This window comes from Opisthorchis viverrini (assembly GCF_000715545.1).
Source record: "Opisthorchis viverrini unplaced genomic scaffold opera_v5_204, whole genome shotgun sequence".
Classification (NCBI taxonomy): Eukaryota; Metazoa; Platyhelminthes; class Trematoda; order Opisthorchiida; family Opisthorchiidae; genus Opisthorchis; species Opisthorchis viverrini.
This window is the reverse complement of record NW_008751860.1, coordinates 1-11,746: the sequence shown is the minus strand read 5'-3', so window position 1 is coordinate 11,746 and position 11,746 is coordinate 1. Positions and strand designations below refer to the sequence as shown.

General features: G+C 45.5%; 2 protein-coding genes across 2 annotated transcripts in view; one reads left to right on the top strand and one right to left on the bottom strand.

Annotated features, from left to right (window-relative positions):
- The window catches only part of T265_08142 (hypothetical protein), a gene marked incomplete at both ends in the record, with an annotated part of 4,527 nt that extends 3,695 nt beyond the window's left edge, over positions 1-832 (bottom strand). The window contains 2 exons of the mRNA XM_009173862.1: positions 78-357; positions 726-832. Of these exons, the coding sequence (XP_009172126.1) occupies positions 78-357; positions 726-832 (387 nt within the window). The remainder of the gene's footprint in view (positions 1-77; positions 358-725) is intronic.
- The window catches only part of T265_08143 (hypothetical protein), a gene marked incomplete at both ends in the record, with an annotated part of 48,357 nt that extends 41,890 nt beyond the window's left edge, over positions 1-6,467 (top strand). The window contains 2 exons of the mRNA XM_009173863.1: positions 3,185-3,286; positions 6,294-6,467. Of these exons, the coding sequence (XP_009172127.1) occupies positions 3,185-3,286; positions 6,294-6,425 (234 nt within the window). The remainder of the gene's footprint in view (positions 1-3,184; positions 3,287-6,293) is intronic.
- Between the last annotated feature and the right edge of the window lie 5,279 nt (positions 6,468-11,746).

Genomic DNA, 11,746 nt, shown 5'->3' with positions numbered 1-11,746 from the left:
AGTAAGAACCAGTCCATGATAGCCGCCACTCACCGATCTAGTTCGTTTTTAAGGGACCAGTAATGCTGTTGACGTACCCCAATTTTGAGAGAAGGAACTCGGTTGAGCTGCAGCGTGTGGAGTGGATCACCAAGTGCAGAGATGCGGGATTTAGGGAGCCCAGCGGGAGCCATGTCTTCTTGAGGTGCCTTTCCGCTCTTCAGTTGTCTGATGAAAGCGACAAGCTTTGGTTTCCTTAGATCTTTAAAGTTAACATCATATAGTATCGAGGCTGAACTGGCCTCGACGTTTCCAGCTTTGATTGACAGGTGGTTTAACAGGCACTTAAAGTATCGGTTCACTTGCTTGCTATGGTTCCTGAGATACTGAGATACACGTAGCAAGGACTGTTGAGACCGAAGGTTTCCTGAAGCCGTGTATATGAGTCGGAAAGGTTTGAGACCGAAGGTTTCCTGAAGCCGTGTATATGAGTGAGTCGGAAAGGTTTGTTCAGATCACTAATGCTCAAAACGGATTTCCTGTCTGATGCCACATCCGACCAACGTGAGATACTCGTCCGTCCTGGCTGATCTAATAGCCCCTTACCACAGATTGCAAAAACCAGCCGATTTGTTGGTATGAGTAGCCGCTGCCTTCTTGAATGAGGAAGCTGTTCTTTTGGCTACCCAGTTCATGCTATGTATTTGCACTTAGCTCATCATCATCATTGTCAGCTTTAAAATAACCGCGTACTCGTCGTACAGTGGTCGTAGCTGCCGCAGTTTCGTTCACCGATGATTTGAGGGGGGGAGGTGGCTGCACGTTGCAGGCGGGAGCTGATAAGTTGGTGCATAAATCCAGCACTGTCAGTGGGCTGTTGGAAAATGAGGTGTGCATTGAAGGTAATAGCTTGGATGCACGAATGCCATTGAGGTCGCGACTGGGTCATGTCTGACAATGTCTCTAACCGTCTCAGGGTCTCCATTCAAGAAGACGGCAATGACCAACCAGCTGAGTTTGCTGGTAATGGCTTTTATACTTCGTTGCCAAGTCATTGTTTGACCGCCTCTGGCTCTCTTCCACGTTTCGCCCTTCGAGGAAGTCGGTCGACTGCCATACGCAGCACGTGGCCAAGCTAACTTAAGCAGTGTGATCAGTTCATCTATCGAGGGTAAGTTATTTTTCCCGAATACCATTGCTGTTCCGGTGTTCCCACCAGATTCGGGCATTGGGTCGGGGACATCGATGGTCTGGAGTAGCTTGTAGTAGGTTTGTTCAAAGTTATCCGCCGGTCAGCTAGAAAGCTGGAAGACTTTACCGTCTGTTCCGGGAATTGTTGTTTCGGAAATTGAATGCTGATTCTATAGACGGGTGAGTGGTTCCGCTTTTAATCCAACCAAGAGTTGGAGTTTAATTCTGGCGCGCACACTTGTGTGTTTTGTGTTACCACGTGCGTTCCTGGAATCCGCACCTTTGTAAGATCTGCAATCTTCCATTGACGCGGCTCTTCATGCGCGCCGAAAACACCTGTGAGACCGCGTCATTGTTGCTCCAGTGCCACTTGAACTGCGGTAAAAGGGTCTTGGTGACACCGAGATAAAGTTATGTTATTTTGCTTGTTTAAACAGTTGTTGCTCCAGTGCCACTTGAACTGCGGAAAAAGGGTCTTGGTGACACCGAAATAAAGTTACGTTATTTTGCTTGTTTGAACAGCCGTCCCCCTGTTCCAGCGTAATTATTCCAGTGAGTCCACACCAAAGGGGAGCATTGGACTCGAGTTTCGCTCTTATTAGAGCTCATCAGCAGTGCATATCCAATGGCCGTTTTGGTTGCAATTTTGGGGTTTTGCGGGATAAGCATTTTTTTCATAGCCACACCACTCTCGTTTGAACGACCGTGTTCCTGTTCTGGCGTGTTAGATGTTAGATGTTATACGAAGCTATGTTTATTAGCCTTTGACCGTTTCCACAACGCTGACCCAATCCAGGCAGGCCAGCTATCGTCATGCCCAACAGCTCCAACGTTTCATTCCTCCGTTGCTTATACACCATCGGTTGTAATTTTTCACAAACCTCGGCTTTTACGGTTGACAGCAATACAGAAATGGGGGCATAAACAGCTATTATAGGCAGGTTCCAGACCTTCCCTTTGAAACGAGCCGCTGAGAGGCTTGGAACTACAGGTACATTGTTGACAATGCTAGTAACCGCAACCGTAACACTGTGAGTACCCGGGTTGTCGGCTGGTCATCTGTGATCAAGTGATTCAAAGGCGTTCGATCTGGGAACCTGTGTTGATCGTTGACCAGATTTAAGTAACCGAGCCTCCGAAAGATGACTGATATCTGATCAACAATTATAAAGTTCACTTATGCCGACTCCTTGGTCAAATAAAAGTGGGATAAGAACTTTCTAATGACTGGATACATCAAAACCGAGAGATTTAGCTGGGTTCCAAGTGAGTCTCTTGAAAAAACCAGTTTAGTTTGCAAATGAGTGTATTTGATTAATGAAGAGCTTCATAGTCAGCTGAGATTCCCGAATGTATCACCCCAATCACTGGGCCAGAAAAGGAGGCCTCGCTTTCCGAGGACGCCTAATCATGATGAGCACTGAAGTCTCGCCTAGATTGGTTATGGATTACCTGTCCAGCTTTCGGTACAGGGTGAACCTTTAGCGTTTGTATAAACAAGTACACGCTGCAAAGTAACTCAAAACATGCGGCGACATGAACATAGCTCGATCCATTGGAGATTATTTGCGTCTTCGCTGTTGTTGTTGTTTTGGAACCAGGGTTTAGTCAGGTCCTCCAGAAGGAGGGTCAATAGACCGTCAAGCAGGATGACGTCCACTTTCGTTGTTCCACTCTGGTGAAAGAAATCTATGCCACACGGGAGCAAAGGGCATTACCCGCCCCCGACCATGTTGAGGCATTTGGAGGCCATTGCGGGCCGCGGTACGGCGCTTCTTGTCTTCTAGAAGAGAGTGGCTTAGGCTTCAAGACAACGTACGTTGAGTTAACTATATGTAACCTATTTAGGAGGCCTCCATTCACCCAAAACCTCTTCCCATCTTCTCACTTGAACAGATGAACTGCTTGCCTGATGTCAACGTTTTTTTTCACACTCGCCTTCGCAATTCGATGCCATCCTACTGCTCCTGTTTTGTGGAAATCGCCTAATCCTGTTTAATTTTGTCTCACGCAGCTTCAAACAAATGTATTCGAGGGGGTTGCGGATATTTCTCTCAGACAAGATTCGTTTCAATCTCAACTGAAATGCATCGAACACCAACTTTTGGAGATCAAGGTGAGTTGTCTACGAAAAACAATCGGCTTTGGAAGGCGATGATCATGTCTAGAAAAGTTACAGTGCAGTAAACATAGTCGAGATCAGCTGTCTCATCAATGCCTGGCCAAAACGTTCTGCGGTTCACTTTGTGAATAGCTCAGGAGGCAAGCGGTGGTACATGGGTAAGGAATAGTTAAACAGCCATCCTGCGAAATCAGTTTCCACGGTACCCGACTAAAGTTTTCCAGAGTTTCTTCCTAGTACGCATCTGGTAAAAAGTATTCGGTTGTTTGCTAAGCCAGCCTGAAACCTTAGTTATGCCGGGATGATGATCCGGATATGGACTTTGCTTCACAAATGAACAGGACTGTTCCCTTCTTTCCCAAAATCATTCCTTGGCTCACTTCCATTCGGCCGGTGCGGTTCTCTAGTATGGATGAGGTACTGGTGAAAGGAAGAAGGCCTTCGCTGAGGAGTTATTTATTAGAAGATGCCAACTGATCAGTTACAGACTATTGGACTGGGAAGCAAAACTCTCATATGCATCTTGTTTACTAAAACTGAATATTCATCTCCTCCTTGAACGCGTCTTCTTGAACTTTCCTGGATGTTCAGTGACTGTTGCTCAAATCCAAGCAAATGCGACTCCACAAGTTCCGTAATAGATCTCACTTTTCAACAGATGCAAAGCGGAGTTACGGGAAAACATACTACTCACATGCCCCCAATCAGTAGTATCCGCCGTTACACCGGTAAGGAGATGGAGATATTGCATAGTGACCAACGGAATAATCGATTAAAAGGACATAAAAAGGGGTTCTTTTTGCAATCTCCTGTGTTTTATCTTGGCGTGTCTTTTCGTTCACTTCACGTGTATTTAGTTTAATGTTGCTTTCCCATAATAAAATATAAACACTGCTGGGAACTTTCATCAGAAATTGACGAAAATTTGTTTCAATTGTTTGGTTCTATGATCTGCTAACCAATACTGAGTTAACCGGTTTGGAAATTCTTTTTCTATTTAATTATCAATTAATCGGTTTTCGGAGCGGCGAGGCTTACTTGTACGAAGCTGTTTTGCAATTTAGGCAGTACAGTTATAACTGTGCATATGACGAAAATTTTTCACACTTTTAATTGAGGTCACACCCATATTGTTCAACACTGTGTCCCATCTTCGCTAGATATCGATTACTTGGCCCTTCTTTCCGGGTCATAAAACGAAGCAGGCTGATTAACCAATCCTGGCCCGTATCAGAATACCTGAAGGTCATTCGGAGACCCCCTTGGCTTTATCGATCGGCCACGTTAAAGCTTAGTCCCATATAACAGATTCAACTAGCCCTATATCTTGATTGGGCGAGATGGACCAAGTGGTTAGAGTGCGAATTTACTGACAGGAAGGTCCGTGGTTCGAGCCCGACCTGTGCCTCTCGACTTCCCCTGTCTAGATTTGGGCAACCTGGCAGTATCCCAGCCCTCGTGCTTCCTTCGGGTGGCATGGCAGCTAGGCACCGAAAGGATGTCACAGCTGAACGATGATGATATCTTGATTACTTTTTTTTATTTTACATTTTGAGAAGTATCCATCTCGCAAGGTGTTAACTTTGTTCGCTTTAGCGGTTTGCAGCTTTCCTCACCCGTCTAGTCCCTCGTACTGAGAGGAGGCAACCTGTAAGCGTCCCTTAAAAGTTCTGCACAAGTGGTTTCAGGACAGCATCGAAGCGGCCTGAAAAAAATTCAATATCATTTGAGAATCAACACAACTGAAGCAAAGCAACGCAGTTAACAAATCCAAAGTTCGTCATGTTCTGACAGGAAAGAGCGTTGCACGTAGAATTTTTAGCATGTTTTGTATGCACACCGAAATTCAGCGATCCGATAGCGGGTGGTGATGACTCGATGTTCGTTGTCTTGCTCGCTGAGCTGGGCAATTTGTTTGCTGTCGGTTCAGTACCAGTCGAAGTGCGCGATGCGTTTTCAGGAAGCGGGGCAGACTGCGAACAAACCAACGAGAGTTTACGTACGCTATCTGAACCAACTCTCCTTGATATGTGGAAGTCTCTACAGAAAGCGAAACTTTGTGTGGGAGGAAACACAGTTTTATGATTCTGGTTACTGCCAGGGTACTCATTCTAGAGGTACTACTGAAAACGCTCCTCGTGGAAGAAGTTGAGTAGGAAACAGAATTTAGGCATTTCAACGTAGCCAACCGTAAAAGCCACCCGTAAACCCACCGCGACTGTTATATAATAATGAAATGTTCTCGACACCTTGTCGTTCCCCTAGTACGGACAAAGTTGATGGCTAATTTGACGAACCCGCCTAAAGTAGTTTTTTTTAATTGGCGGTCAAAATCTACCCACCGCCCTGGTATTGATACTGTCATTGGTATTCATTTGACGGGTCAGAGATGAGTGAGTTCCAGACTTGTGAGTGCATATACACACCGTCTACATAACGGACTGTGTTTAAAACATCATAAACAAGAGATCTAACTGGTTTCCGGCAAGTCTCCCGCGAAACCCGACGCGTTTGCAAATGAATGTATTTCGCTAATTTCGTGTAGTTTAGTTCCAAGTAGAACATAAGGCTGACGAAAACTGGAGGACTGCGCCTATCTGATGGGCCCCAAGAAGGGAGAAACCGGTCAAGGAGTTTTCAGGAACCTTATGAGTAGTGCATTACGTCTGGACACCTGTATTTTCTTATAAAAAATACCCATAAAGTTGCTGAGCAGTGCCCTTCAAGCTAATATACTATGAAGTATCGAATACCGTACGAATTAGAGCAAGCAATTCATTCACTCACTCCAAAAGTTCCTCTTCTTTGAGCTGTTGATTTTTTGGGTGTCTGCAATACTTTTAAGAAACACGTGTACTTTCTAGTTGCTCTCGCCTATGAGATAAATGAACATATTCCCAAAATCCTCTTCACACGCTATTCAGATATGAAACATTGAGCTTCTATAAAATCAAAATTCTCAAACACCGGTAATCTCTCTTGTTTTCATCGTTTTTTATAGCGACTGATAGTGGAAGAGCGCAGAATCGAAAAGCCGTGCTCTTCACAACACAACCTCGTGACCGGAAGCCGCCAGCCTCGAAGACTTTCTGCTGATAATCAGTTGCGAACGATTTTTCATGATTCCAGCTAGTCCACCAGAGCAGTCAATTGTTGTATTCATAGATAACCGCACATACAAACGCCCACACACGTGCACAGACGAGGTCCCCCCACCCCGCCCCGCCCACCAATACCACATTTTTGTAGCTCTTATTTTCCAACGGTCTTTAGTGGTGATCACACTGTACACATTGTTTGATCACACTGTTGCATGTATGGATGACAAGGCATTGATTCAGTGGTCCAGGACTGTTTAGAATGATACTGGGTCGAAAGCACATCGTACTTGCAGGTAGGAAAGCTACAGAAGTCTCAGTGTCCTTCCCATTTAAGGAGGGCATTCGTGATGCCGACGTGATAAGAACTTGACTCCCAGCGGTAGAGCGCCACAGTCCAATGTGTCCAAATTTATGAATCAGAAAGGTTATCGCTGCGTCTTTCTGTGTTGGACCCCTGAGGAATTACGCATCAGATTAGCCATGCTGAGCCACGTCAGATGGTTTTCGGGAAACTCCACTCTCATTCGATCGCTCAGTTGGTCGCACTCCACAGTTTATGCTGGTTAGGCCAGGTACTTCCTATGTCAGAGTACCTCTTGTCTCATACAGCCCTCTTCGCTTGGCCAGGGGTGATCAGTCCGTAACTTGGCAGCGAAGTATGGAGCTCCCAACCTAACCTAGGTGGGTTTGTAACTGCCGTCTCTCAGGTTGGAACAGCGGGTGGATAAGACAAGCCCTGACAGATATGACAGTCGCGCAGCCAATGACGCTCGAGAATCAGAGTTATCGCCCTCACTGCGTAGCTACCACCTCCTGTCATACTGAAAAAACGGATCAATTTATCGGCAATGCACAGAATGAGCCGCCGCCGTGTCCAACGTGTGGCTACTCTCTGCACCCTTGGTCAACGAAGCTGTGGAACCGCTGCGCTTCAATGGACGGTTTGTGAGCTGAAAATTTGAACTGACTGGACTGAGGATAGACTGGCACTCAGTGAAGCAACTCCGAAAGGGCCCTTCAAAAGACCCACCGAAAGTGGTGCTTATTACCGACGTTGGCGTTGATTTCCACTCTAGTCGGCAGACTAAAATAAGCTGTCTAAAAGGGCGGTTTCTCTTGAGTATCGTCTTAAAAGTATATCCAATTTACTTCTATGCACTGTCCAAAAGGACACAAATAAGAAATCCTTAGTTTTTGCACTAGATAGTGTGCAATCATGGGGAAATTGGAGCGGAATCACCGACAAAATGCTACTGGCAAAAACTCGCCCTCAAGATATTGGCCTAGAAGCGACGAGGATTCGAGTAGTCTATTTGACAAGACAAAATTACATGCAAATCATGTTCGCGAGTTTCGATCTTTGTCTCTCACATCAGTTTGAATCTAGTACCCCATGGGTATCCAGCCCACTGTGAGGGTCATGTAAAAGCCCCAGTGGTAATGCCAGTGGACAGATAATCTAGCATGCGAAAGTGCGACGGATCAGTCTAAAACTCAGTAGCGCACGTGTGACCCTGGGCATCTCAGTTGCTGGAACATCTTTCCAGTTAGCACCTCATGTTGACTCCTTTTCTTTCAAGATTCCCACGGTAAAAATTTCCATATTGAACCAGTAATAAAACTGTGATAGGGAGGAAACCAATCCACTGCTTGTCGAGTCCTGTGGCGGAGACGAACTGGAGTAAAGCAGAACCATGCTTCCGGCTTCTAGTGTGGAAAACAGAGTGAATAGAACAGAGTATCTACCATCGTCTTGTCTGTAGGCGTATGTTCAGTTTTCACCAAGTCATCGCCCTTAGGAGAGTCGATTCCACAGCTGGACCGATGACCTAAAAGGCGCACGGTCCGCTAGTTGCTAAAATCCACGCGGTCGAGTTTTTTCAGGGAAGCTCGTTTTCCAGTATTGCAACAGGTTGCGTCTCAGCATCCTTCGGTAACTGTTTTCCGTAACGTTCTGTCGAATTCCAGGTCTTCCCGTGACCTAGATTGGAAGCCTTCAAACCTACCTAAAGTGTCCCAACCGTAAAATTTACGGCGCTGTCGAAAACAAGATGCGAGTTTCGGTTATCCGGCTGCTCCAGGAGAAACACTCGTTAAACGCCCCATTAGCGCATTGTTATGGCTAAACTAACTGACTATCACGGATGAAATGATGATTCCGTAGGATATAAATTTACTTTTTGGCATCTTCACCCCACAATTCAGACATCAATTTGGGGAAAATGGACAGGAGCGTTGGATAAACCTATTTGGTGGGATTTTTCTTTGGTACAATTTAACACAAGCCTTTTAAACGTTGAGGGCCATACAGAGGCGTAATTCAAAAGACTAGCGATGTTGTTTTTAGGGTAAACTAAGATGTTCCGTTGAGACAGGCCGCAAACTGGGCTCAGGACAGTTATAACTTTGAGTCTTGTCAGCCGAAAAGAAGAGGTACCACTCTCCTTTATAAAACACCACTCACTATCTTTTTACCCTGTTCTCTACCATTACCTTTTTAGTAATCAATATTTTTTCTTTTAGCCAGCCAAACCTGGGTAGCGGATGGTCACATCTGTTTTGTGCGAAACCTTTGACTACTCATAAGTAGCAAAACTCTGGTGGATAAAGCAAAAGGAGAGCGCGTAAGCCGGATACCACACATGTTGTGCAAGGAAGATCGTATCCTACTTACTGAAAGTAAAAGTAAAAATCGAGACGTTTTCAGCAACCTTAAGAGTAGTTCGTTGCGTCTGCGGACTACCAAGGTTCCACTGCACTTCCAAAAGTTATTCTAATTGACCGTAAGAGAAAATGAGACTTAGCTCCGAGAATTTGGCCAAAACCACCTGATTGGTAGCTGCCGAAAGTGACTGATGGGAGGAGGTACATGTTCAGGGTGACCCCCAACATGCTGCTAGATGCACTGTACTAGTCCAGTTGGAATTCGTGAGCAAGATGGTAGATTTTAACAGTCAGTCGCTCCAACGTCGGTTGAAATTTGTTGCTCACTCTGTGTGCCTCGGCAAAAAACTACTTCAAGTGGTTTTTGGAACTAAACTATGGAAACATTCCTTCGTGAATTATCTTGGCCTTAAAGAGTACTATGCCGTTCGGTATAATCTTCAACCAACTATGCAGTACAAAGACAGTCTCAGTTTAAACTATATTTAAGATATCGAAGTAATTACCCCACGGCAGTACTAGCCATCTGAAAGCGAGTGTCAGTCAGCACGTGTGAATAACTTGGGTCTCCAACAAGACCCAACTCCATCGAAATCTGAAGGCAAGGTCCACAATATGTGCAAAACCGATGGCGAGCTGCCGTGGGAGAGTCCTCGTGAACATTTTTTTGCAATAGAGGAAAACTTGATAAATGTTTGACTACGAATATTCCTTCGGTAAGTCCACGTGAATTGCACAATGTGCTGATTCTATTTTACTTGTCCTCGGAAACGAAATTGTGGCCATATCACGTTCGATGTCTGCCACTTCACCTGGAACTGCGAATTCCAAAAAAAACTTGACTTCTTGTTATCGTGCTGCGATTTCCACTTTCTACCGTTCATCCATCAATCATGAGTAGAATCAGCTGAGGAAACCATTTTTAAAACCATTTTTAAAACCATTTTTTAAACGAGTTGTGAGTGAGTTAGTTCACGCATTTGTGCGCGAACTCCACCCGCCCCCCCCAGAGGGTTCTGCTGTTACATATCATTGGTTTGCTACGCACATCGTGGTGAACGTGACCTTTTTTAACTGAATCTCTACACATCCACTCAACCGTTCCTACGCCTCTGTATGGCCTTCAACGTTTGAGGGGTTCGTGTTATATTTTACTAAGGAAATATCCCATCAGATAGGTTTATCCAACGCTCCTATCCGTTTCCTCAAACTGATGTCTGGATTGTGGGGTGAAGATGCCAAAAAGTAAATTTATTCCTACCGGAATCATCATTTCATCCGTGATAGTCAGTTAGTTTAGCCGTAACAATGCGCTAATGGGGCGTTGGACAAGTGTTTCTCCTGGAGCAGCCGGATAACCAGAACAAGCATCACAAAACAACTTGTTTTCGACAGCGCCGTAAGTTTTACGGTTGGGACACTTTAGGTAGGTTTGAAAACTTTCAATTTACGACCTGGAATTCGACAGAACAGTACGGAAAACAGCTACCGAAGGATTGTGAGACGCAATCGGTTGTAATACTGGAAAACGAGCGAGCTACTTGGAAGGAGATATATCTTCCCTGAGGAAACTTGACCGTGTGGATTTTCACAACTTGCGGACCGTGCGCCTTTTAGGTCACCGGTCCATCTGCGGAATCGACTCTGCTAAGGGCGATGACATGGTGAAAACTGAACATACGCCGACAGACAAGACGGTGGTGGATACTCTGTTCTATTCACTCTGTTTTTCCGATCGGCAAACACATCTCCCACACTTCTAGATTATCCGTCCACTGGCATTACCACTGGGGCTTTCACATGGCCCTCACAGTGGGCTGGATACCCATGAGGTACTAGATTCAAACTGATGTGAGAGACGGACAGCGAAGCTCGCGAACATAATTTGCGTGCAATTGAGTCAAATATTCACTCGAATCCTCGTCACTTCTAGGCCAATATCTTGAGGGCAACATCATGGCAATTTTTTGCCAATAGCATTTTGTCGATGATTCCGCTCCGATTTCCCCATGATTGCACACTATCTAGTGCAAAAACTGAGGATTTCTTATTTGTGTCCTTTTGGGTAGTGCATAGAAGAAAATTGGATGTACTTTTAAGACGATACTCAAGAGAAACCGCCCTTTTAGACAGCTGACTTTAGTCTGCCGACTAGAGTGGAAATCAACGCTAACATCGGTAATAAGCACCATTTTCGGTGGGTCTTTTGAGGTGTCCTTTCGGAGTTGCCTCACTGAGTGCCAGTCTATCCTCAGTCCAGTCAGTTCAAATTTTCAGCTCACGAACGTCCATCGAAGCGCAGCGTTTCCACAGCTTCGTTCACTGAGGATGCAGAGAATAGCCACACGTTGGACACGGCGGCGGCTCAGTCTGTGCATTGCCGATAACTTGATCCGTTTTTTTGTGTGGCAGAAAGTGGGAACTACGCGATGAGGGTGATAACTCTGAATCGCGAGCGTCATTGGCTTCGCGACTGTCATATCTGCCAGAGCTTGTCTCATCCACCCGCTGTTCCATCCTGAGAGACGGCAGTTACAAACCCACCTAGGTTAGGTTGGGAACTCCATACTTCGCCGCCAAGTTATGGACTGATCACCCCCGGCCAGGCGAAGAAGGCTGTATGAGACAAGTGGTACTCTGGCATAGGAAGTACCTGGCCCAACCAGCATAAACTGTGGAGTGCGACCAA